The following is a 27,905-nucleotide window of genomic DNA, read 5'->3' on the forward strand; positions in this document are numbered from 1 at the left end:
CCGTCGCTATCCCTCACTTGCTGGATCCCTCTGGAACTACCCCCCTTCTTATCGAGCCAGGCCAACATCTTTCCCGCCTTATCTCCCACATCGTATATCCGATTATATGTATCAGTTATGTGCCCTTTCACCATATGTCGAACATGTTCCGTGTATAGTTGCTGGTGGAGTGTAAGGGTATGCGCAGTGTCTATTGTAGGATTAGCCTCGTGCAAAGTTGTCAAGTCGCGCAGTGTCGATTCAAGCTTAGACTGTTCAGCTGTTTGCTCCTTTTTATGGGCCGCAATGGAGCTTATTGCCTGCCCTCTCAACACCGTTTTGTAGGCCTCCCATAGCACCTCTGAAGAGGCCACGGTAGCCATGTTTTCTTCGAAATATTGTGTTGTAACTTGAAGGAGGGTTTTCCTGATTTTCGGGATTTTAAGGTACGATGCTTGAATGGGATATATACGGCTGCAAGACTTTTCCTGGGTGGAAACTGTTAGGGTGATCGGGGAGTGATCCGAAATGCCTCTAGGGTGGATGTCTGCGGTATGGACGTATTGTTACCCTTCACCCAAAGCTAAAAAGTAATCAATTCGGGAAAGGCTGTTATGGACCGTGGAGTGAAAAGTGTACTGCTTGTCTTGGGGGTGGAAGTGTCGCCAGATGTCTACGAGACCCATCGCTGTCAGGAAACGTGAAAACCGGGAGGGTCCTCCGGACGATACTGTCGCGGGGAATTTGTCAAATTGTGTATCCACTATAGCATTAAAATCCCCTCCCAAAATTACATCGCCTTCGGGGAGAGACAATAAAAAGTCACTGAGTGCTGGAAGCATTATTGAGTGAAGGGATGGCGGAACGTATACCGATACCACCGTTAGAGGGCGACCTTCCCATTGTCCCTGCAGGGCTGCGAAGCAACCCTGACCATCAGTTTTCGTGCTTAGTGGAATAAATTGTGAGGATTTTTTAATCAGAATGCCAGTTCCCCGGGAGCCCGATGTGAATTCCGAGTGCGCCACCATCTTGTACCCCCTCCTATCTAAGGCCCTAGAGGCCCCCCTGTCAAGTGTGTCTCCTGTAACAGCGCTAGATGGGGTTGTTGTCTCTTCAGCGCATTCAGTACCAGGCCAGTTTCACCTTATCCCCAAGTCCCCTCACATACCACAACAGTATTCGAAGGGGGGAACCACGTGACTGTGACTCAGCGTTCCCCGCGTTACGTAGCCGACCATCCTCCATTTCCAATCATGCAAACACATACAAATGAATCTAGGAGGATTAACCGGACCTTTAGGTGTACCTTTCCAGCTATATCATATACACAAAAAGCACCAATTTCTGACCGACATAGTGAATTTCCAACCATCAACCAACAACCCTCCCTCACCCACCCCCTCCCTGCCTCCCTGCTTAACGGACCTTCAACTGCCCGCCTCCCCAACTGAGCAGAGCGCTTAACCCATCCCAAAAACAGAGTACTTGCACGTTGGGGGAGAGTGTCTCCCCGAGCAGGCGGCCCCCCTGCTCCCTTCAGAGTACCCAGGCCGGCATCCAGTCACGACCTGCGTGTATAGACAGTTAATCAAGGAGTCAGCGTCCAATTTGTACACGGGTTGTCCGCATTATTTTCCCCCAGCAGCCTCAGATAGTTCTTGTGTCGGTGATTTGCTCGCGCCTCTTCTGTCCGAAGTTTGTGAGCCAGTCCGGCTGCCGTCTCGATGTCCGTGGTTCATTCTGCCGGACCTACGCTCCACATTGCGCCAGCCATCAAGCCAGTCTCTTGCCGCTTCGGGAGAGTAAAAAAACCAGACCTTCTTATCGGCGACCACCCGTAGCCTAGCCGGGAATAACATGGAGTAGGGTAATTCTTGCTCACGCAACGTCTTTTTTACTTCTAAAAATGTCCTTCTCCGTCGTGTTACCTCCGCCGTGTAGTCGGGGAAACAGGATATTCTTGAATTTTGAATTTGAATGGCTGGCGCCACTCTGGCCGCCTGAAGGATGGTGTCGCGATCTCGAAAGTTAAAAAGTCTCGGCAGGATCGGATGCGGTGAGGCCCCTGGTTTCGGTATTCCTCCAGGTACTCTGTGGGCCGGTTCCACCGTGAAGAAGTTTGAGAGACCCTTGGGGGCTAGCTGGTTCTTGATCAAGTCTTCCACGTATAGATCTATAGCACCCGTGGTTTCAGATTCCGGGACCCCCAAAATACGAATGTTGTTCCGCCGGGAGCGTCCTTCATGATCATCCAGCTTTTCCTTGAGCAACTTGTTATCGGCCTGCAGTTTCTCCATTTCCACCTGTAGATCTGAGACATCCTCCACCAGGGATTTAGCTACCACCTCCACTTGCTTCACCCTTTCGCTCATCTTCTGGAGGTCCGCCCGTATAAGGGTTACTTCTGTTGCAGTTGCCCCCACCGTCGCCTGCACCTGGGCCAAGGCGTTCAGTACATCCTCCAGAGTGGCCTTCTTCATACCTTCTCCTTCCGTGCCCTTGCTCAGGGACTTGCGTTGCTCCGTCTGGGAGAGTGATTGTTTCTCATAGGCAAATTTATCAAGCTTAGCTTGGGTGGAGGTATTTCTGTATCCTTTGCCCGCCATGTTCTCACACTGGTACTCTCAGCCTGTGGTGGCGTCTTATGAAGTGGTCGCAGCGAATGGTCGGCGGGGCCGCCCGAGTTTCAGCGGCGCCCCGTCCGCACAGTAGTTAAGCTTTACTGGGCCGGATCCCCACAGTCGGGTTTGCACCCCTTCTTTAAGTGCGATGATATATTCAGGATCCGTTGTCAAACTTGCGGAGACCTCGGCACAGGCCGTCCAGCCCTGCAGTCGAGAAAGTTCATGCCCACGGTGGCGGATGTATTAGAAAATGGCGGCGTCTACGCACTTATTTTTCCCACTTCAGTTACCGCTAGCGTCGCCTCTATCCGCAGCAATGTCTTATCTTTGGAGCGATATGTTGAACCATATGATGATCTGCAAGGGGCTTCAGATTCTCACTGTCGTTTTCGCTGGGCCCGTGCTCACTGCGGGCACTTCCGGTTAACAGCGCCGACGAGGCTCCACTTCCGCCCGGGCAGCATCCAAACCAGTCGCCGCTGCTGTGCTGGTGTCACCAGGCCACAGACGTAGGCCGTCTTTTCCACCCGTTCCCGGGGCACCGCTGCTCCAAAACTTTTCCTCCAAGTGCCGCTCGGTCACCGGACCCGGGGCACCTCGTCTGGGTTTGTTTTTGTGCGGATAGGCATGCGGATTGATGCGGGAAGCCGCCTTACTCCGGGAGCCTCTCTAGTTTGCTGCCGCCATCATCGGCTGCTAGCCGCGCCCCTCGGGAATAGTCATTTTTACCCCTACGCTATCCAACGCTTTCCCTACTGTTGCACCCACTGGAGTGGGAATAGTAATTTTAACCCCTAAGCTATCCAACGCTTTCCCTACTGTTGCACCCACTGGAGTGGGAATAGTAATTTTAACCCCTACGCTATCAATCAATCAATCAATCAATCAATCAATCAATCAATCAAAGCATTTGTATAGCGCGCTACTCACCCGGAGGGTCTCAAGGTGCTTGTGGAGGGGGGGCCTGCTACTACTCGAACAGCCAGGTTTTGAGTTGCTTCCTGAAGGCGAGGTGGTCTTGGGTCAGGCGGAGGTGGGTGGGAAGGGAGTTCCACATCTTGGCGGCCAGGTAGGAGAAGGATCTTCCTCCCGTTGTGGCTCTTCGGATGCGGGGGACGGCGGCGAGGGCGCGGCTGGTCGATCGAAGCTGGCGGGTGGGAGTGTAGAAGTTGAGGCGGTCGTTGAGGTATCTTGGTCCTTGGTTGTGGAGAGCTTTGTGTGCGTGGGTGAGGAGTCGGAACGTGATTCTTTTGTTGACGGGGAGCCAGTGCAGGTTTCTTAGGTGTGCGGAGATGTGGCTGCGTCGGGGGATGTCCAGGATGAGTCGTGCTGAGGCGTTCTGAACCCGCTGAAGTCTTTTCTGGAGTTTGGCAGTGGTTCCAGCGTAGAGGGAGTTGCCGTAGTCCAATCGGCTGGTGACGAGGGCCTGGGTGACTGTCTTCCTGGTTTCGGTGGGGATCCACCGGAAGATCTTCTGTAGCATGCGTAGGATGCTGAAGCATGACGAGGAGACGGCGTTGACTTGTCTGGTCATGGAGAGGGAGGAGTCCAGGATGAAGCCCAGGTTGCGTGCGTGGTCCGTTGGTTTGGGTGCACTGCCCAGGGCAGGGGGCCACCAGGAGTCGTCCCAGGCGGATGGCGATGATCCCAGGATGAGGACTTCCGTCTTATACGAATTCAGTTTCAGGCGGCTGTTCCTCATCCACTCGGCTACGTCTTTCATCCCTTCGTGAAGGTTGGTTCTGGCGGTGGCGGGGTCGTTGGTGAAGGAGCTGATCAACTGGGTGTCGTCTGCGTAGGAGATGATGTTGAGCTTGTGTTGGCGTGCGATGGCCGCAAGGGGGCTCATGTAGATGTTGAACAGCGTGGGGCTGAGTGACGATCCTTGTGGTACACCGCAGATGACTTCGGTGGCTTCTGATCCGAACGGGGGGAGGCGGACTCTCTGTGTCCTTCCGGCGAGGAAGGAGACGATCCATTCCAGTGCTTTCTCTTGGATTCCGACGTTGCTGAGGCGTTGCAATAGGGTGCGGTGGCAGACAGTGTCGAACGCCGCGGAGAGGTCCTGGAGGATGAGGGCTGCTGTTTCGCCGTTGTCGAGCAGGGCTCGGATGTCGTCAGTGGCTGCGATGAGGGCGGTCTCGGTACTGTGGTTCGCCCGGAAGCCGGAATGCGAGGGGTCGAGGGATCCATTTGTCTTGAGGAAGGTGGCCAGCTGTCTGTTGACGGTCTTCTCGATGACTTTGGCAGGAAACGGGAGCAGTGAGATGGGGCGGTAGTTCTTGAGGTCGGTGGGGTCGGCTGATGGTTTCTTTAGGAGGGCGCTGAGTTCGGCGTGCTTCCAGCTCTCCGGGAAGGTTGCGGTGTCGAAGGAGGCGTTGATGATGTCTCGGAGATGGGGTGCGATGACGGAGTCGGCCTTGTTGAAGACGTGATGAGGGCAGGGGTCGGTTGGGGATCCGGAGTGGATGGAGTTCATCGTGCGTATGGTCTCTTCGGTGTTGATCGGGGTCCAGGCGCGGAGGGTGGTGGTGGGGGGCGCTGGTGCGGTCATGGGGTGCGTCGGCTGAAGCTGTTGTGTATGTCTGCGATCTTGTTGTGGAAGTACGATGCGAGTGAGTTGCAGAGGTCTTGCGATGGGGTGATGTAGTTGTTTCCGGCACTGGGGTTGGAGAGCTCTTTGACGATGTTGAAGAGTTCCTTGCTGTTGCTTGCTATCCAACGCTTTCCCTACTGTTGCACCCACTGGAGTGGGAATAGTAATTTTAACCCCTACGCTATCCAACGCTTTCCCTACTGTTGCACCCACTGGAGTGGGAATAGTAATTTTAACCCCTACACTATCCAACACTTTCCCTACAGTTGCACCCACTGGAGTGGGAATAGTAATTTTAACCCCTACGCTATCCAACGCTTTCCCTACTGTTGCACTCTTTGGAGTGGGAATAGTAATTTTAACCCCTACGCTATCCAACCCTTTCCCTACTGTTGCACTCTTTGGAGTGGGAATAGTAAATTTAACCCCTACGCTATCCAACGCTTTCCCTACTGTTGCACCCACTGGAGTGGTAATAGTAATTTTAACCCCTACGCTATCGAACGCTTTCCCTACTGTTGCACCCATTGGAGTGGGAATAGTAATTTTAACCCCTACGCTATCCAACGCTTACCCTATGCTTGCACTCTTTGGAGTGGGAATAGTAATTTTTACACTTTTGTTATTGTACGTTAATAATATTGGCTATTTTTTATTATATTTTGTTACTATATATATATGTTTTAAGAAATATGAATAACATTTTTTTATTTTTTTACTTTCATTAATTATTTAATTATTATAAGTTAATTTAAGTATTTAAAAGTATATTTTAGTAATTAATTTTTAATATTAATTTAATTTAACATTGTTTTTAGTAAAGTCGATATTTTTTAAAACTATATTTTTGTAAACGATATTTTTAACTCGATATTTTTGTATTTACCTGTTTGTAGATAGAAACTCGATATTTTGTCAGTCGATATTTTGTCAATGATATTCTTGATAGTCGATATTTCGTCTCTCGATATTATTTCAGTGATCCGTGCAAGGCAGCTCATGCCCGCTTATGTCTTTAATACGGTGTACTATTTTCAGCCAGAAGTTTGCTATGGGCCTACACTGCCAAGCAAATGTAGAAAGGTCGCATGAGGGGCCCGCATCACCAGCAATTGTCGTCTGAACGCAACCCCATCCTGTATAGTTGTGTGGGAGTGCGGTAGAGGGGGTGGATATTTTTGAAGTGAATGACCATGAGATGATTGTTGGGAGACAGTCGCTCACACTGTCTGCATCCAAATTCCCATTGCTCATCTGTTATACTCTCCCCAATGTCCTCCTCCCAAGCTCTGCATGATGTTGGTATAATGTCAGGGAAGTCACTTTGTGTTATGGTGTAGATACGGGAAATGAGTTTCAGGCGCGATTCAACAGTTAGTGGATTTTCGAGGGCCGGTAGTGTTGGGGGTGGGGACTTGGAAATGTTTTAAAGTTACTCCTGCAGGAGGCATGTATCTGGTAATATAGCAGCGTGTCTAGCGCAGAATGTGGTGCAGTGCAACACATTTGTTGTAGCGTTAGGAAACTATCCCCTGGGTATAGATCCTGGCCTATCTGAATACCCCCATTAGCAGGGGTAACAGTGGGTTATTGAATAATGGCATCGAGGGAGCATAGAGTATGTCTGTGCGTGCCCGTTTGCAGAGACCCTCCCATGCCCGTTACATGATTCTACTGTGTCTACTTCTTCGTGTGGTCATTTGTAAGATTGATAGAGTGCTATGTTTAAGGTAAGAGGTGCTACCCTGTCTGTTTCAATTGCCACGTGCGGCTGGAAAGTTGTAGGGTTGGATTTGAATTCTGCCCTTTAAAAGATGTGGTCTGCCAATATCACATTGGCATGTGAACAAGGCTCGGACAAGCCGAAACGTTATGGCGACATGCTGCAACGAATAAAGATTCTGCACTTATCTACTGGTCCGTGTCCGTATTTCCTGAGGAAGTAGTGAGGAGAAATTGCTGCTGCCCAACTGTGGAGTCTGTCTACAAAGGTTACACAGTTATCAGAGCATGGCAATGTTGGTTACAAGTAAGGTGGAGACAAACAAAAAGGAACATATAGGTAGGGGAAAAGGCTGGCAAGGGGAGATATTCCGGAGAGTGGGGGGGTAAGAGCAGGGGAAGTAGACAGAGAGTGGAGGAGGGAAAGAGGAGGTGAGGGTTAGAGACACGGCATGGCAAGAGGAGGGGGAGGGTGACAGGGACACAAACCAGTAGGTGAGTCAAGGCTGCGCCTAAAGTCCAGAAGCTGTGATCCCAGGGGGAGTGATATCATTTCCCCATCTCTGTTGTGAGAGGCTCCCTAAGTGCAGTGGACTCTCTCAGAGGGGCCTCTGAGACTCCAAGGCCTATTTACTGGATCCTTCCCCAAAAAAGGGGAGAGGGAGTGCTTTGGCAAGGGGTGCCATACCTTACCTCAATTATGAGTGGCTCCCTTGGCGCTGTGGACTCTCTCAGCGGGTATGCTGAGTCTCCAGCGTATATAACTTGGATCTTTCCCCAAAAAGGGGAGAAGGAGTGCTAAGTCAAAGGGCACAAAAGGACAGGGGGCTAGGCTATGAAGCGGGCAAGGGGAAAGATTCAGGTGAGAGGGGATAGGAGCAAGGAAGTAGACAAAGAACGAAAGAATGCTGAATAGGAACAGATAGATAAGAGACAAGGAAAAATACAGTCACAGAAATGCGATGGGGAGGTGTGGGCAAGACAGGGAGATGGGGAGAAAAACTGTGCCCAAAATCCAGCTGGGTAGGTGACGGTCAGGGGATGAATCAAGGCCGATCTCATCAATAGCTGAACAGAGCAGCTCCACCGGGCGTCAGACATAGTGCTCGCACTCCACTGTCAGGATGGGGATCAGGAGTATGCTCAGAGATTATCATAGTGTGTTGATTAGGTAGTGGTCACTACCGCCCCTCGTTCACCTTAGCTCCATTCAAGACACCATCACATGCAGAGACATGCACATACAAATGAGCTCACACTCTGATACACGCACAGACGCACGCATGCACGCATACAGAAGACTAACAAAAACACAAGCACACATACAATTACATGCTCCAGAACAAAAATACCCAAGGACGTACATACAGGTACAAGCACACACACACACACAATCACACGCACAGACATGCGCAAGCACACACAAATGTGCGCACACACTCTCATACGTGAACAGAGGGCGCACACATGCACGCATACAGAGACATCCACACGCACAAGCACACATACAATCCCATGCTCTAGTACAAAAACACTCAAGTACATGCACACACCATCACACTCACAGACATAAGCACCCATACAGAGACAACTGCGCGCAGCAACACAAGCACACATAGAATCACATGCTCTTGTACAAGAACACCCAAGTCCACACCATCACACGCACAGCCATGCACAAGTACACAATCCCCGTGGGTCACTTGTGCACCAGGATGCCTTAAGAGAGCGTACATGAGTTCTGTGCAGTTTGTCTTTGCTTCAAGTCTGCTCACCCGCTCTGCCTTCAACTCTGGGGTTGAGGGAGTTTCCGCTGCTGGATTGAGCGTTGCGTTGGGGGGAGCTTCAAGACCTCCTCTTAGGCCTCCATGCAAGGCAATCACAGCATCTGCCTCACAGGTCCCGCAGCATGTGATCTGTTGTATGGGGGCAGAACTTAGGTAGAGCCGCATGAACGCCAACCGCCGGCTGCATCACAGGTCGCCTCCCAGCTCACTCTGCCTCTGCAAGTTTTCTCCTCAGCAGACGCTATCTGTTGATGCACAGCCCAGAGCAGTGATTGTGGCACCCCCCGCAGACCGGTGCGCTTATGGAGGATGCTCTCGTCAAATCCAGCCAGCAAAATTACATAAAAAAGGGTTTCTTTTGATTAACATGGTCTGTGAAATCACATGGCAATTAAAAACAACGGATATTACACCCTCACAAACAAATGGCATCTCAAGAGAAACATGGCGGCAGCAGGCTAGCTGCCGCGATACCCCGCTCCGGGCTCTCGTGAGCGTTTTGGCTTTTCACTTTCCGACGAGGGCTACATTCATGCGCTAGCTCAGCTAATGTGATTAGAGTGCGCGGAAATCCTTTTACAGCCTCTATTTTCTGAAATAATCTATTTTTTGGCCGATTGTACTCACCGAAAAACACGGAGCCGATAGCTCGCTCTCCTTTCAGTATCCATGCTTGTGCTTGCTGGGGGCGTGTTTTGCTCTCGCTCGGCGTTCACTCCTCCGTTGCCGGCTCTGCCTGCGCTGCGGGCGCAGTTCCTCTCCATGTCGGCACATTGGAAGTGGCATCAAGCCGCCCTGGAGCACCGCCGCGGGAGGCAAGCTCGCTCCCTTTACAGAGACGTCCTCCCTGTGGTTGCTGGCAAGGAGGGACAACAAACGGCGGCAGCAGTGGCGGAGAGCGGGACCACTTTCAAGAGCTCCTTGGCGCCGGCTCCCGTGCTGCTGGAAGCAACAGAAGGCTTTGTGGTGTCCGACCTGACTGCAAACGAGGTGAAGGGGGGCCAAAGGGTGGAGGAGGCGGAGGAGGTGGTGGCTCCTCAACTTCGGGAGTTACATGAGAACAAATTCGTGGGTCAGTCTGAGTGTCCCGCTATTGAACACGCTGGACTCAAGGAAGATTTAAGTTCAGTGTTAGGGGCCACAAAGCAGGTTACTAGCTCTGTAAAAAATCCATACCCTCTCAGAAGTAGAACTACGACTCAACCTGAGTTAGTTACAAAATTGACCCCAGTAGTACCTAGAAAAGGTCGTAGAGGGAGGAAAATAGCTAAAGCTAAAGCAGGGAGTGTACATTACAGCCGAGGGGGGACAAATCCAGACAAATCTAACTTGTTTTCCGCCTCAGTTCTGGAGTCCACACAGGCCACTGGGCAGGAGATCTGTGACAACACAGTTGTAGGCCCTAAGTTAGTAACTCCAACTAGTGCAGTATCCACTAGGTCTAGTGGTAATACTGGTGGCACTAAAAATACGCCCGCTAAGTCCTCTTCCTACCTCTCGGCAGAAGCTAAGCCTAAACGATCCAAGAGATCCAAGGCAATAAAATCGATCTTGGATTCGGGTTCAAAGATAACACCGTCTCTGCGCTCTTACTTTAAGGCAATACCCCAGGTCCTGAGCCTTGCACAGAGTAGACATATCTCTACTACAGCATCCCCAGAGACAATCTCGAGCCCAACATCAGTTGGTAATATGGCCTCTGTCTCTCTTAACATGGAAAACACACAGCCAGCCGCTATGCTAGAAAACCTTGTAGATATTAATGACATTACTGGCGGTGATAAGGGCGGTAATAACGCGGACACTACTTTAAATCCTGACAAGAGTATTGCCGCCCCATCAAGCGGCACAGGACTTGTAGACCCTGGTCTCCCTAATAGTTGTATCAACCTGGTAGCAAACGCAAGTCAGGCATTAGAGTCAGATAATCAACCTCAAATACTCAAGGTTCTTCTAATTCCAGACCAGAATACTCAAAGCACTATACTGCAATTAACTCAGACCCCTCTATCTATCAGCTCTGAAGCACAGTTGCCACCGGGAGCCACCGTTTCTACCTCACCTTTAGATCTCACTTCAGTTCTAACTATGTTTTCCAACTTGACAGCTGACATTAAACGAGGTTTTGAGGAGTCATCTAAAATCCAGAGAGAGATTAGGTCTTACTGTGAATCACTAGACAGCAAAATTGACGGGCTTTTTTCAAGGACGGGAGCACTGGAAGAGACAACAGCAGTAATGTCCATAGAACTAGACAATGCTAAGGAGGAAATAGAGAAGCTTAAAAGAGAGGATACTTTATTGGCTGAAAGAATAGAGGTCTTGGAAAACAATGCAAGGCGATGTAATATTCACATTCTGAATGTACCAGAAGCAAGCGAAGGTTCTAACATTAAGGCATACATCATCCAACTCCTAATAAAATCTTTAAATTTAAAACACACAGAGGAGGAGCTCAACCTGGACATTCAACGGATTCACAGGGACCCCTTCAGGCGTAATCCGCAGCGTGTAAAGCCCCGCAAGATTCTAGTAAACTTCCACACGTTTCAACTGAAGGATCACATCCTAAATCTGGCCCTAAAACAAAAGTCTTTAACAGGTGAAGGCTTTTCCTTTCAAGTGCGCTCTGACTTGTCGAGGGCGACCCTTGATAGACAGTGGGAGCTGGGTCGGAGGATGGAGGCATTCAGAAACTTGGGACCATCTGTCCAGTTGAGCTTTCCCGCAGCACTGAAGATTATGCTGAATAACAAAATGATTAACGTCCGCACAGTCCAAGCAGCAGATGAATTATTGTTACGTTTTGGCACATCTAAAAATTGATGCTAGTTTAATCTCAGGCCGAGTAGTTTGAGAGTTTTCCTCATACAGCAGTTTATAGAGTTTATCTATGAATGAATATACAAAAATACTAGCTCGTTATGATCTTTTCAAATGAAGACAAATATAATAGAAGACAAATATAATAGCGTAACTCAGAAAAGAAGACATTGAAAAAGAAACAGAAAAAAAGAAAGGGAAAGAGAGAAAAAAAAAAAGGGGGAAAAAAGAGGAATAAAAAATAAAGAATCACTTCAATATCATGTAATCTTCTATTAAAGGAAAGAAAAAAAAAAGAAAAAAATGTCTTTTTTTTTTTTTGCAGCAGTAAATCACATAGAGCACGAGTTAACAAATCCTACCTCTTTAAAACCCTATATAGATACCCGTTAATGATACCAGTTTATATCTAATCAAATTGGAGTGTTCTTACTAATCGCTTGACTGAATTTAGATATATTTAGTCCTCCAATATTCTAAACTTTAACGCCTTGCCTGAGCCTGGATAGAGTATCAGGGGTATCACAAACCGGATCTGTTCCGGTTGGTTAATCAGGGGTTCCTCAGGGGTGGGGGGGTGGTGTTCACGCGGGAAAGGGTTAGGGAAATAAAAAATAAAATGCTTCTCATCTCTAAAATGGCGGTCGATAACTTTATAAATGAACAATGGACGAATCTTGCTCACTTTAGTAGTACCAAGGGGTATGTGTTAGCTGGACTCCCAACCAGTATCATTAGATATGCCATCAGATATATCTATGAGCACCATTAAGATTCTCTCCTGGAATGTTAATGGCCTGCGCACCAAGCCTAGAGCCAACACAATTGTACAATACATCCTTAACTTTGATGCGCAGGTCATTATTCTCCAGGAGACACACCTGGTTGAAGCTGAAGTGCTGGCTTTGGTAAAAAAGAACAGATGGATAGATCTATCAGTCACTACATCTCAAACACTTAATACAAGAGGTGTTGCCATTCTATTTAAAAAAACCATCACAACAAGACTTTTGAAACAAAGGGTTGATCCTTATGGTAGGTGGGCAATCGTGGCTGTCAAGATAGGGGGAACATGTGTTACCTTGGTTGGTTATTATGGGCCTAACCGCGATGATCCATCTGCCCTGGCCACGTTGTTCTCCGAGCTTTTACATTTTCCAGAACCTATGATAATAGCGGGAGATTTTAACATTGTGCTCTATCTGTTGCTGGATAAGTCTCCTTCTAGTCGGCAACTTGCTCACTCAAAATCTAGAGACCTCCTAATTAAAAACATGTATCAATACGGATTTATTGATATCTGGAGGGTAAGGTCGGGTCAGAAATCCGGCTTTTCCTTTAGAAATTATAAGTATCGTCACAGATCAAGGATCGATCTTATACTGGTAAACAAATGTTTGGATAAGTCAGTTAGGAATATAACTTATCTACCATCTCACCAGTCTGATCATTCGGCTATACTCTTAGACCTTGAATTGCAGTCTCATACCCCGACAAGGTCGTGGTCAATAGACAGATCTTTTCTTACATCCCCCGAAGATTTGGAGTATGTTAAGGTGGAGACGCAAGAATTCTTTAAAATTAACATTGGTTCGGCGTGCTCTAGCTCAGTATGGGACGCTTTTAAATGCTATTTGAGAGGGAACATCAAGAATAAAACTTAGTTTCGTAAGAAACAGTACACCCAAGCGGTTACACTAATAGAGGCCAATATATCAAAAGCCCAATCTGAATTAGAAAATCTAAACAATTGCTCAGCAGGAGGAGCTGATGAAGCTTAAAGGGCAACTGGCTTCTGTATTAAACCAGCGTGTTTTGCAAAGGTGGGAAGCCAGTAAATTAGCCAATTTTTAATTTGGTGAAGGGCCGGGCAAACTACTAGCCTGGAAGTCTAGAACAGATCAGACGCGGAATAATATCGAGTCCTTAATTACTGGCTCCGGTACAGTATCTTCGGACCCAGAAATAAGATCAGCTTTTAAAGATTTTTTCCAGGCTATATATCGAGAGGACAATAACATCACCTCTATTGATGTAGGAAATTGGCTAAATAAAATTTCACTACCAGTACTCTCTATAGACCAAGTGAATTTGTTAGATCAGCCTATTACTGTTGAAGAGGTATCATCTGCTATATTAAACAGTAAAACTGGAAAGGCGGCGGGCCCGGATGGCCTTCCGGCAGAGGTATACAAATATATTGCAGCTGATATAGTTCCCTTTCTCACCAAATTATTTAATCAGATACTGGTAGATAGTGATTTACCCCCCTCATCATGGAACAACGCTTCCATTATGCTTATTTTGAAACCAGGCAAAGCACCCACCGCCTGCGACTCGTATCGTCCAATTTCAGTTCTGAACGCTGATTATAAGATCTTTGCGTCATTACTAGCCAAGCGATTGGGGCAGGTAGCCCCCTCAGTCCTACATTCCAATCAAAAGGGCTTTGTTAAAGGTCGCCAACTTTACGAGCTAATATATGACCTAATAGGTGCGATTGATATAGCAACTAGTTCATCACTACCCTTGGCTATTTTCACGTTGGACGCTGCCAAGGCCTTCGACAGGGTCAATTGGAAATACCTGTCGGGGGTACCTTGGAAAAATTCGGCGTAGGCCGTGCCTTCCGCAGAGCGGTGGAATTACTATACCACAATCCTTCAGCTTCGGTCTTGGTCAACGGCGGACTGTCGGAACCTTTTACCATCACAAGGGGCACCCGGCAGGGCTGCCCGCTTTCGCCCCTACTTTTCGATATCTATATAGAGCCATTCCCTCAATTAATTTGTGAAGATATTAACATCGCTCCATTTAGATATAGAGATTGGGGAAAAAAAGTATCTTTGTATGCTGACGATCTTATGATCTTAACTTCAGACATCAGCTCAGCGTTTCCGACAGTTATTAATTTAGCACAACAATTTGGTAACATCTCTGGCTATGAAGTTAATGCCACAAAGACTGAGATTATGGCATGGAACAGCACAACAGCGCTACTCCCAGTACAACCCTGTGACAGCATGAGATATTTAGGTATAAAAATTCTAAAGGATATTAATCAGATCGCCCATACAAATTTTACTCTGGTGGCTAAAGACTGTAGGAAGTTAATGAATTCTTGGAGGCATCTTCCATTAACGCTCCTAGGTCGATCCAACTTAGTCAAGATGTCTATTTCACCCAGGTTGACCTTTATTTTTAATAGTTTGCCCCTTTACTTTGAAAAAAAATGATAACAAAGATGCAGACATCACCGCATTTATATGGAGGAACAAGATAGCAAGAATTTCTTGGATTAAATTAAGGCGTCGTAGGGAGAAGGGGGGTTTGGCCGGCCCTGACATTCAGATCTATGCTTGGGCCTTCCAGCTGACACATGCCCGAATACTACTTAAAACTCCATCAGATCAGGGTATCGGCTTCATGTTCTCAACACTATTAAAATATGAAGGCTTAAACCAGATGGGATTTCTATTCAAGTTTGGAGACCCAAAATTTTTTAAGAAAATTAAGTTGAAGGTATTGCAAGGCCTAGCGAGAACCTGGTATAACCTTAGAACCATTACCAAAATAGGCTACTATTCTAACGGTTCTCCTATATGGGATCTTCCTGCTCCTCCGGAATGGACTAAAGATGCATTGATAAGCCCACTAAAAGAATCTGGAATCTTAACCTGGGGAGATCTGTTTTTTGAGGGGGAAATGCTTAACTGGGAACATCTGGTGAGTAAGGTAGGCCCCAATCTCTCTAGACTAAAATTCCTTCAGATCTCAAGTTGGGTGCTAGCACAAAAATTTGGTCCCATACGCCATTCACAACGACCATTGGGAGGTAGTAGTCAACTAGAATCTTGCTTACTTGACAACGTTCCAAAAACTAAAGAGGTTTCCCACTTTTACAACTTAATCCTAGAGGAGATAGACGGAGTGTTCCATCTTCCGGATCAACTGTGGGGTTCTCTATTGCCTGCAGTAAATGTGAATGAACTATGGATAATATCTTGTAACGTTCTTTGGGATATTGTTAAACCTGCCTGGCTGCGAAGAAACCATTTCCTTACCCTTCATAGGGCTTACTATTCTCCTCAGAGGTTGTCCGAATTCTCATCAGGTATACCAGTGGCTTGCCCCCGCTGCAGTCAGGTCACAGCCTCTGATGCACACATGTTTTATGATTGCACACATTTAGCATCTTATTGGCAATCAATAAGCAATAAATTAACATCGTCTATAGGCACCACCGTGAATATAGATCTATGCCTTGTAATTTTTGGAGTAATGGACAAAAAACGTAGTGCAAATAACAACCTCTTGTTCTACTCAACGCTGGTGGCCCGACGGGAGATCTGTAGGCGTTGGAAAGAGGCCTCACCCCGACACTACAGGACTGGAGCTCTTCCATGCTTCATATATCGAAATTGGATCTTTCCAGGGGTGGTAACCCTGAAAAAAGGGCTTTTTGGTTGAAACTTGGTTGGTCTCAATAACTAGAGCTGGGGGTTTTTTTTGTTGTTTTTTTTTCTTCCCCCAGTTCCAATGATTATGAAACCATGTCGCACCCTTTTTTTTTTTAAAGGTCAATCTGTGGTAAAAACAATGGTGGAATCTGGCTAATGGCAAGCACCATCCTAATAGTACATAAGGGTTTGTGATTAACTGTGAAATTGACATGGCTGTAGGGTCCTGGCGCTCCCTCATTACGATCGACCCCTACCAGTCTTGCACTGAGACAGTATGTCTTTTTCCCAAAGTCACATTTTTCCTAGTCCACGGTACTAATGGGCCAGCCATGGTTGAGATGAGGAATTTAAAAAAGAAAAAAAAACAAAAAAAACAAAAACAAATGGCATCTCTCCTCGTCAGCTATTCTTCTCTCAGGGCTGCTTTGCTATGACGTTTCTCTAGTAAAACGTTTCGCACCCCTTAAACCCCATCCCTTCGGTCTTCGATCTCCCGGGGTCAGTATGTCACCATCCATCGGTGCGAGGATGCAGCACACACATCCCGGTAGCGTCGGATATTCCAAACTACGTCAACACACCCAGATCAAGGGGCTGTTTGATCCAGTGCAGCATATATATATATTCCACAGCACGGCTCACAATTGCAGACCCCTGGCGATTCTTCCCTCGGTGCAGTACTTTTCGGCAGAGCCACGCCGAAAATAAATCACCAACGACTTCCTCTTCAGTAAAAATAGTACACACTCACAGGATCTTATATTTCTCAATTCTTTTAATTAACCAGCAGTGTCCAGTTCAAGGAATACCGACGTGTTTCGTTACCAACAGGTAACTTGCTCACGGTTATTGCATTACATTTGAATCATCCTATAAAAGGGTAGTAAACCAAACATGTAACCTCTGATGTCACTACACATTATATTGCAATGATTTATGGTGGTTGTGGTCATAATTACATATATGAATCTGTGTTATTTTACAATACTGACAGTGGCAATAACATATTACAAACAAACAAATGGCCCCTTAAGCAGTACTGTTTTTGCCTATTTGAATTCATCACGTTAATTCTTTCATTTTGAATTTAAATTGTGTCAGTAAGCAGTACAAACAGCCTTCTCTGTTTTTTTTTTTAATTATGTATCAACAAAAACTTTATTGATTTCTCTGATTGTGTCTGAGTTTGACACAACTAATTGAGGCGATTTTTATTCAATCTCCACAAAGTTCCCACCCGTCTGTATTGTGAAGGAAACTTGTGTGTTTTTTATTTCGGCAGAGTTGTAATTTATACCTTGGTATTACGCCTCGCTATCCATCATTTTGACCTATTTAGATCGAAGCTCCGTTGTCATTCCTATTGATAAAGGTAAGTTTTACCCGAAAAAATCCGCATTGAGAATTATGTGGGTGTGGAATTCATAAACCATAAGACCATAGATTAAAAGCCCACTAAAGGGCGTGATCACAGGATAATATGGGAAACTGAGGCTGATGTTAGTTATAATCTTCGAATATTACCAATATGGATTATGAATTCCACACCCACAAAATCCTCAATGTGGATTTTTTCAGGTAAAACTTACATTTATAAACAGGCATGACAACCCGAGGCAACTAATAAAGTGCATCCCTTATGGGGAATTTACAAGAATGAAAAGAAACAGTTCCAAGGAAGCAGATGCAGAAGACAAAATCCAAGAAAGTAAGAATAGGTTCAAATCAAGAGGTTACAATGAACGTACACTGAATAAATGCAAAAAGAGAATTGACCAAAAACCAGAGCAGAAACCTTGATTGAAAAACTAAATGTTTCATCAAATAAAGAGCCACCGCGATTCATAACAACATATAGCAAGGAAAGTGGAAGCATCGTGAATAAAAGGAAGAAGTACTGGCACCTAATTTCAGGGGATCCTGATATAGGTGAACTAGTAGGCAACAAACCAACTGTGACTTACAGGAAAAATGTCTCCCTTAAAGATCTCTTGGTGAAAAGTCATTTTCAGACAAAACAAAAAACAGACTGGCTCACAAATCAACGTAAAGGCTTCAAACCATGTAAATCGTGTAAAGCCTGTAAAATCGGCCGAGTATGACAAAGATTCCAGAACCAAATGGAAAAGTAATGACGATTGATTAGAATACGACCTGTACATCAAAATTTGTCATATACATGATAGAATGGAAATGCGGTATGAAGTATATCGGAAGCACAACGCCCATGTTAAAAAAACGAATTTTGAAGCACATACTTGCAGTGAAGAATGCCAATATGGCATATGCAACAGCAAAACATATCAGCGTGTGTCAAAAGGGAGACTGGAGAGCGAAGTGCTTCTATGGGATAAAAATGATACAGCAAGAAAATCGAGGTGTAGAACGCGTCAAGAAGCTGCGTCAAGTGGAATCGCGTTTGATCACAACATTTAGAACGAAATACCCTGGAGGTATTAACAATGACGAGGAACTTTATGTTCATCTGGAATAATTTCAAAAAACAGTCCTTAAGAACTGGAATCAATCTTTCACTTATGTATATTGCGTGAAACATACGTTTGGAGGGAGTACTATACCCAATAATGGACTAATGATGTCACAGTACATGTATATTTTAAGAAATATTATATACAGTATGATACTAAGGATACTAAACCACAAGTACGTGTAAATACATTAATCGTATTGAAATATGGATGTGAAACAGTTACGAGCATACAAATCTGACAAATAGCGCAATTGTCTTTCTATTATATGTATAAAGTTTTTTGAATAAGTGCCATATACTACATATCCCACAATGCCACTTAAAGGCAGAAGTGAGAGTATAAAGGGTGAAAGTAAAGAAGGACTTACTGACCGTGAAAAAAGCCTAGAGTGGCTGAAACCCGTTGGTGAGGGAAAGCTTATCAATAAAATAAGCTAAAAAACCATTCTGGAGTGCCGCCTCCATTGTGAAAAATTAATTAATTGCACCAGGATCTGATCCCTATACAGAGCACCGGCTGCTGAGCACCCCTGGAGCATACGGTCACTTTGAATATATAAATACATATATATATATATATATATATATATATATATATATATATATATATATATATATATATATATATATATATATATATATATATGTATATATATATATAATTAAGCAACAAGTAATATGATCACATAAATGTGAACGGTATTAAAAAAGTATTAATGTCTGGGAATAATTGATACACTATTCCCACTCCATACTTTGCAACAGTAGGGTAAGTGTTGTACTCTGGAGACGTAAAATGTACTATTCCCCCTCCAGTGTGTGCAACAGTAAGGAAACCGTTGGACTTCAGAGAGGTAAAATTTACTATTACCACTCTAGTCTGTGCAATTTGTGTTTGAGGACCAAAAAGTCACGCACTAAAACGTCGGTAATTTTGACATAAAAAATAGTATGTGCAGTTCTATGCTCTGCAGCCACCTCCACATAGTTAAAAATATTTAAGAAACTATAAAGAAGATAATTTGGATTACAAATTAGATCTAAAGTACTAAATGATCATTAGCAAAACACTGCCATGAACAACAACATACTGTGAGACAATTTGAATAAGCAATTTTCCAAAGCATAAAACAGAATTCAAGTGATGGCAGTATAAATGAAATATTTCTGAAAAAAGACGCCATTATTGATTAAGCAATTTTAAACAGCAAAGGCAGGAGTAAACAAAGTTCACAAATTGCTGAATATTCAAATTTCTTTCTTATTGGTGAAAAGTAACACTTTATCCAGACAACACACTGAATAGACACATCTTTTGGTTGGGTTTGTGATTGCAACTAAGGGTCACAATTTTTTTCTGGTGGCAGACACCATAAGCAAGGTTAGTAGATGGCTTGGATCTTTCCCTGAAGACCGCATTTAAAGCATGAGAATACGGAGAACTAATTTGCTACATGAGAATATAAGAACTGACATTTCCTCGGCATTCAAGGTCACGTGTTGTTACAGGGTCCCATTTATTGCCTTCTCATTGACATCTCCCCAACCCATGGAATGCGAAGGCATTAAGAGAAAATAAAAAAATCCCTGAAACAACTAGAAAGAACTTGGAGAAAGACTTACATCCTCATGACAAACTGATCTGTCTGAGACATGCAGAAATATAACTAGAATTGCGAACACTCAAACAGTCTGTTTCTCCAATAAGACATTACAGGCTGAAAACAATTCCCAGGAATTGGTTAAAATCCCTCACTCTTTTTTGAACTTGCAAATTGCCAGTTGTATTGCTCCCCCACACAAGAACTAGTGATCTCTATCGCCTCATTTTCAAGATTAAAAAGGAAAAACAAGAGACATCCTTATAACGATCCATTCTATAATACCTCCAACTTGACCAATATTTATTTATTTATTTATTTATTATGAGTCTTATATAGCGCGTGGTTACCCTTGGGCATCCCAGCGCTTGTCAAGGTATCCATCAACCCGTTGCAAAGTCAAATCCAACATCTTAAGACGGGAAGAGATGTGTTTTCAGAAGCCTCCGAAAACGAAGAGTGCATGTCTCGAGACGCATTTTCAGTGGGAGCGCATTCCAGAGGGTGGCTGTATGCACCGAAAATCTTCTGCCGCCAGTGTGGGCCTTATGAACACTGGGGACCTGAAGCAGAAGTTTCTGATCGGAGCGAAGAGCTCAGTTCGCTTTATAGGGCACCACTAACTTCCTTAGGAAGGGGGGTCCTTTCCCTTTGAGAATCTTATGGGCAGTACAGAGAGCTTTAAACTTAACCCTCTCTCGCACTGGGAGCCAATGCAATGTTTTCAAGGCGGGCTTAGCTGATTGCCTCCTTGGCGCGTTAGTCAGCATCCTGGCCGCAGCTTTTTGCACCTGCTGCAGCTTGCTGAGCGTGGCTTCCGGGGCGCCAAGGAATATGGCATTGCAGTAATCGAGCCTAGAGATATTTAGCCCCTGGATGAGTAACCTCCTCGATTGCAAAGGGAGGAGAGGCAAGACTTTACGGGCTGAGCGAAGAAGCCCAAAACAAATCCCGCCGTTTTCTTAGCCTGGGTCTTAAAAGAAAGATCTTGCTCCAACCATACTCCCAAACTCTTGATCTCCTGCTTGGGGCTGGGGAGCTCACCCAGGCAGCTGGGCCAAACGGTTGAGGGAAGAGAGGGAGTCTTGTGCCCTAACAGCATTATCTCGGTCTTAGAACCGTTTAGTTTGAGCGACGATTCACACATCCAAGTGTGTACATTGGTCAGACATAGGCGCAGCGAGTCTGGGTTCTTCTCCAGGTGGGATAATGCAACCACCAGCTGGGTATCGTCAGCATAGCTGACAATTTTTATCCCAAAAGGAGCAACCACATCCTCCAGGGGGTCCATATAAACGTTAAACAACGTAGGGCTCAACGAAGAGCCCCGTGGCACACCGCACTGGAGGGGGATAGATGTAGACTTCTCGCTGCCTTCCCAGACCTGATAGGTACGACCACACAGAAATGACCTAAGCCATTGCAACGCCACTCCTGTGACCCCCACATTGGACAGCCGTTGGATCAACACTTGGTGGTTTACAGTGTCAAAGGCAGCACTGAGGTCCAGGAGGATCACTGCCACTGACCCTCCTGAATCCAAAATGCTCCTTGCTCCCTCAACGACTGCCAATAGGGCGGTGTCTGTGCCCTGCCCTGGCCGAAAGCCCGTTTGTGACTCTTGCAGCAGGCCGTTCGATTCCAGAAAGACAGACAGTCGATGGTTGACCAGCATTTCTGCGATCTTACCAAGACCCGGCAGCAGAGAAATGGGCCTGAAGTTGGCCAAATCTGAGGAATCCAGATTGGGTTTCTTCAGGAGAGCCTTTACATCAGCTCTTTTCCAGCTCGGCGGCACCACACCCTGGGTAAGAGATGTATTAATCAGGTTCGCAATGGGGGCCGCAACCACGGATGTCACCTGTTTCAGAAATCTCATTGGGGCTGGATCCCCTGGGGAACCACTCTTCATGGATCCTAGCTCCTTTGCGACCTCTGCTACAGGGATTAGACCAAAAGTGTCCAGGCGGGCGCAATCTCCTGCTATCTGATTGCCTATATGTGCAATCTGCACGACTTGAGGCAGTGCAGCTATGATGTTTTCTATTTTTAAGTGGAAATACTCCGCTAGCTCTCTACACTTCTCAGCTGGATTATCCTGAGTCAGCGGGGGCTCCGGAATTTTAAGGAGTTCCTTTACCACTTTAAAGGTCTCTCTCGATGAATTGGAGGAACTTTTTATCCTTTCCTCAAAAAATTGTGCCTTGGCACTGCGAAAAGGCATTTTTATATGCTCTTATTGCAGCGCGATATTCATCCCGGCTAGCCTCCCCCCAGTTTTTTCTCCAAGTCCTCTCCAGCCTTTTACATCCTTTCCTGAGGATTCGTAGATCCGGCAAATACCAGGGGGCAGAACCCGTCCTCTTTCCCCTCTTTGCCACTCTCTTTTTAGGGAGGATGGCATCCAGGGAATTAGTTATCCACAGCTCAAAATCCGCATCAGCCGTAACCGGGTACCCTGCTACAGGAGGGCACGAGTTCTCAAGTTTCGCGATCCAGTTATCAGCTGATAGCCTGGACCAAGCTCTTTCCAAAGTGTAAACTTTCGGAGAGGGGGCAGTTCTTGGATCAACTTGCAGACTGACCGGGACCAGAAAATGGTCTGTCCAAGGTAAAGGGCAAACGGGCAGAGCTGTAAGGTATGGGATGTTTGAAAAGATGGGATCAAGCCAAGGAGGCGGCCCTTGGAATGCGAGGGTCCTGAGTTTTTTAGGTCAAGATTGTAGGCTTTAAGGTCACCCAGCAGATCAGCCGCCACTAAGTCCGTCGGTTCGTGAAAGTGGAGATTCAGTTCCCCTAACACCATAAAATTAGTCATCGAAGAGGCCAGCTGCGTGACTGTTTCCATCAGGGAACTAACAAAGCTTCCCATGCCACCTGGTGGACGATAGATCAAGACGCCTGACACAGTCACCGTGGGGGAAATCTGTAGTGAGAACTGAAGCTCTCACAGTCCTGGACGTCGCTGTTCTGCGCCCTACACACAAACGTATCTCTATATATAATGGCAATGCCGCCTCCCCGCCCCTTAGGTTTATCAAGATGGTATATTAGAAAACCTGGGGGAAGGGCTCGAACCATGTCTGCGCCTGAAGTGGCAACAATCCAAGTCTCCGTCAGTAACAGGATGTCCAGATCATGATCTTGTATCAGGAAATTAATTTCCAGTGCATGACACGGGAGAGATCTGCAGTTAAGCAGAGCCATTAAGGGGGTGTTTTTTCCCTTGTCCAGTTGAGTAATGTGGCATGTACTACAGGCAGTATAAGGTATAGATTCCTTACAGACATACTTACATGATGACCTTTTAGGAGCGCGCAGCGACATGATATCCTCATGGGAATAAATTATCTGCTTTTCAAAAGATTAAACCAGGGACGGGCACAGACGGGCTGGACTCGAGCGTGACTCCGGCGCGATTACGGTGCGCCCGCTGCACTTCACCGCTGCGCGTTTCCATGGGAGGATTAAGTAGGGAGCTTGTGTGTCCAGATGAGCATATATATACAACACATCTATCAACGAGTTGGGCCTCCTCAATTTCTCCCCAATTTCTTAGTGTCTCATTGTTCTTGAACTAATAAACCCTCGAGCTCACCACATGATGTCTGTCTAGCTCCTCACCTTAAAACGTTTAAGTACTATCACTCCAATGCTCTGTCAAATTAATAGCTCTTCTCTGTATGAAAGGTGGGTCTGTTTATCTTTCAAATGTACTATTATGAGGCCTGGTTTCATAAAAAATATATAAGTTCAGAAGATCCTGCGAACTACAGGCCAATTTTAAGTCTCCCATACCCAGCAGAACGTGTGAAAAAGCTAGTTACTAAACATCTTTACTCATATGCTGAACAACATAATCTGTTATCATCAAGGTTTCTGATATGGGTTTGGAACCGAAACCATCATTACTTCTTTTATGGTTAATCTAAGGATTATTGCGGATAACAGAATTAGTAGCGATACCACAGGACTTATCCACCACCATTGACACTGTTGATGACCAAATAATGCTCGAAGCCTGAAACACCCTCTTTTTGGAAACGAAGACCTCTCAAAAATATCTAAAGAAATTCAACTGGGTTATTTTTCACCCCCTCCTACTCCTCTACTTTGGGGTATGTCTCAGGGCTCAGAATTCTCCACACTACTTTTCAATGTATACATCCAGCTCTTGGTAACTCTACTCCACCAGTTTATTGTCACGGTTAATCTACATGCCAGTTCAAGCAGATCATCATTAACTTGAAAAATAATCCTCTAAATGGCTTTACAGGCTTGTCAGTTATGCTAAACCCTGGCAGTGAGGGACAATAAAATGTAAATAATGCTTCCCCGACATGGGAAATAACTCTCAAGGCGAGGGTAGAATTACTTTTATTTATTTTCAAAAAGAAAATCCTGTTTTGAAATTCTAATTTTGAAAATCAGAAAAGAATATGTTTGGTACAGGGTTGCATGAAGCTAACTCAGCCCTGCACCAAACAGCAAGCTGCATTGACAGGAGCTGCTGTGACAGCGATTCTTGCCAATGGTTTACAAAAGACCACCAGCTTGGCGGTCATTTATGAATTTGACGGTCGGGACCTACACCAGGACGATGGAGGTATTTACTCCATCGCCTTGACAGAACAACAACCCACCAATGTATAAGTGACGCCCTCTAAGAGTCTATTGCGTCACACCATCCTGCATCCACCATATTTGTTTACTGCACTGCATCATACTATTCTTGTGCGTCTCTCTTAAGAGCATGGTTGCGACCACTTTTGTCCAGTCATTATCCTGGCTTTCCCAAAAATAGCCATACTTCGGTTCCAGAAAATGGTTATCTAGATCCATCTTTTATCTTAAGGAATTTGATTCAGTCCCTAGCTATAGTACAATTACGTGTGCTCACAGTGAACAGACACATTCTCTTTAAAACGTCATGCATATGTATAGTACATTTCATGGCAGTACTCCAAAATTTGTGATGGACATTTTGAATAAGCATGGCCCTCCGTAGAAGCCACAGATCTTCGAATAATTCCAGTTTCACAGTTACCTGCTATAGATTCAACAAATATGGCGGCCGAGCTTTCAGGGGGCATTGGCCACAGTATGAAATTCATTTCCAGTGGATATTCGTGTTCAACCTCAGCTGATAAAATTCAGAAACCTTTAAAAACATGGCTTTTCTTGCAATAACATTTCTCCTTTTCTTGCTATGAAGCACCAAGAAACTGTTTTTGAGTGATAGCCATGGTACAGAAATCCCCATAAATAATAAGGATCTACATGAAACCATTAAAGGACCTGCTACAGTCTCACCACCTTTCCACTCCTGTGTAGATGACATGTTGATATACCGCCACTATCATTCAGAGTCGACTGGTATCGCAACCATTTGGAAATAACACATGAAGGCCTCAAAAGCACTAAGGTGTACTGGGGCATCATAATCTCAAATTGTATGGAAATAAAACAAATTCGTTTACTTGGCCCATCGAAACTCCTTAGTCAAATTGATGCCCTTTGCCCACCATTCACCTTATTTGTGAATTCTTACCAATCAAAATGAAAGCATGACATCTGCAAGAGATGTAGAATACAGCCTTAAATCACAAGCAGGAGCAGTAGTCACGAAAAGAGCTATGAAAAACTCTCCTGTTTATTCTCAAACAATGCCACACGTAGGTGGCCCAATCAAGCCTAGGCTTTAGTAATGCTTTGTACCAAGGACTTTCAGCATCCAAAACCATAACGCTGTAGGCGATGGATGCAAAAGAGGGCAAGAACCAAATGCAAACATAAAGGTGATACAACATTCTGTGAGGTAGCCTCGACCTCTGGAACAACCTGTCCAGTAAAATGTGCCACTACCAATCACTGACACATTTCAGGACAAGACTCATGCCTTTCCTATCCTAACACCATGAATCAAGCACCTTTCACTACTGTCAACCTTATGTTGATGATATGCCTTCTGCATCTCTGAATGTGCCTCGTCTGTAGTCAATACAGTAGGCCTAAGAACGCCCACTCTACATGATCCGTGTAACCGTGGCTACCCAGATATGCAACCACACCGTCCGGTCCTGATCATTATAAACCTGCCACGTCAGCCCTCAGGTATGCCAAATCCTTTGCCTTGCCATTCCTGAACCCTAGATCACTGTAGCCAACTCCAAACCAGTGCCTCTCCAATGAAATGTAACTATAATGTATAAAAACTCTTCTATGACTAGCAGGAATTGAGTTCTGCAGTCTACAAGCAAAATCAACAAAAAAGCACTTCCCAAACTGCACTGTCTTTTTGCACTTAATAAACCGTTATTATGACCCAAATAAGTGCTTCTTCTATTTCTTCTAAGAAAGTGAGAGGCTGGATCAGCCGTGCTGGAACTTGCATTGCTGTGCTGCAGATTCTCTATAGTTGTACGAAGTGTGTGCTTCACCCACTGAGCTAGGTTTTCAAGAGAATGGTAGTATATTTTATTATCATTCGCAGTCTCATTGAGGTCCCATTCAGAAACGGAGCAGACCTTACTGTAAATTGGGGCCTGTCCAAAAAAATGACAATCTAACAATATTGTACACTGACTTATGAAGTAAGCCCATTTGTTTTAACATAAATCTTGGCAACCATGCCTTATAGTTCCTTTCAGTAGTGAACATATGTGATTGCCGTTTACGAAATCTCAGTGCTGCATTATATTTGATTCATGTTAAACCAATGAAAGATATTATGAATGAAAAGTAAATTGCACAAAACTCAAATTTTGTTTTGCCTTCAAAATGGAAACCCATGCATGTATTCATCCTATCTATGGGTAAATAGTACTGGGTTGCTGTTTGGGCTTGAGAACACGATTCTGGTTCTAATGTATATCTTTCTCCTTCTTGTACAGAAATGCACTGTGCAGGCAAACATTCTCGGTGTGCCCGCCCTCAGCAGTGCCGAAATTGAAGAGATGATTAGAAACTGGTTGGAAAAAGATCACCGGAGGCTGACATGTAGTCAGGAGACAACACTGTTGGAAGCTTGCACGGCTTGTCCATTACCCCTTTATGCAGCCTGTGCTTACAGCGAATCAAGCGTATGGGCCTCATTCAGTCCCGCCACAGAGATCTCTCTGCCACCAGATCTATCCAGATTATTCTCCTTTTTCCTGGGCAGGATGGAAAAGAACCATGGGGTGCAAGTGGTGAAGAAGACATTGGTGTACATTGCACTGTCACGAAATGGAATTACCGAGGAGGAACTGCTTGATCTTTTGTCATTGGACCAGGCGGTCATGCAGGAGGTGAAACAATACCAGAACATGTCTGCTTCACTCTTCCCACAAGGGCTCTGGCTGAAGCTCCGTAGCGACCTTGGCGCTCATCTGGTGGAACAAAGAACAGAGCAGACATATGTTTTCCGCTGGGCTCACTCAGCTCTCAGCCAGTTGTGCATTGACCGGTACCTGAAGTCAAAGGAGTTGCAGCTATCTTTTCATTCCACATTTGCTGACTACTATCTGGAGAGCAAGAGCCGCCACCGTGTCTGGAAGGGGGATGAAGACTACATGCCACTGGCATGGGTCCTTAAGGAGGGAACCAAAGTAAATTATGTCTTCAATCTCCGTAAACTTCTTGGCACATCCTATCACTTAATCCAGTCCAACCAAATTTCCAGGCTGATGACAGAATGCCTATTTAAATACGAGTACCTGCTGCACAAACTATGGTCCACGTCCATCGTTGATGTAGAAGAAGATGTAAAAGCTGCTGTCAGTCCCGACAGGTCAGTATGCAAATGTGAATGCAGTATCTTTACCATTTTCGCTGA

General features: G+C 45.4%; 1 protein-coding gene across 1 annotated transcript in view; it reads left to right on the forward strand.

The window, feature by feature from the left end:
• The window catches only part of LOC147668654 (uncharacterized), a 574,419-nt gene that overhangs the window by 308,474 nt on the left and 238,040 nt on the right, over nt 1–27,905 (forward strand). The window contains exon 16 of the mRNA XM_086948545.1: nt 26,983–27,860. Within this exon, the coding sequence (XP_086804671.1) occupies nt 26,983–27,860 (878 nt within the window). The remainder of the gene's footprint in view (nt 1–26,982; nt 27,861–27,905) is intronic.

Source organism: Lissotriton vulgaris, unplaced genomic scaffold, assembly GCF_964263255.1.
Source record: "Lissotriton vulgaris unplaced genomic scaffold, aLisVul1.2 SCAFFOLD_518, whole genome shotgun sequence".
NCBI lineage: Eukaryota > Metazoa > Chordata > Amphibia > Caudata > Salamandridae > Lissotriton > Lissotriton vulgaris.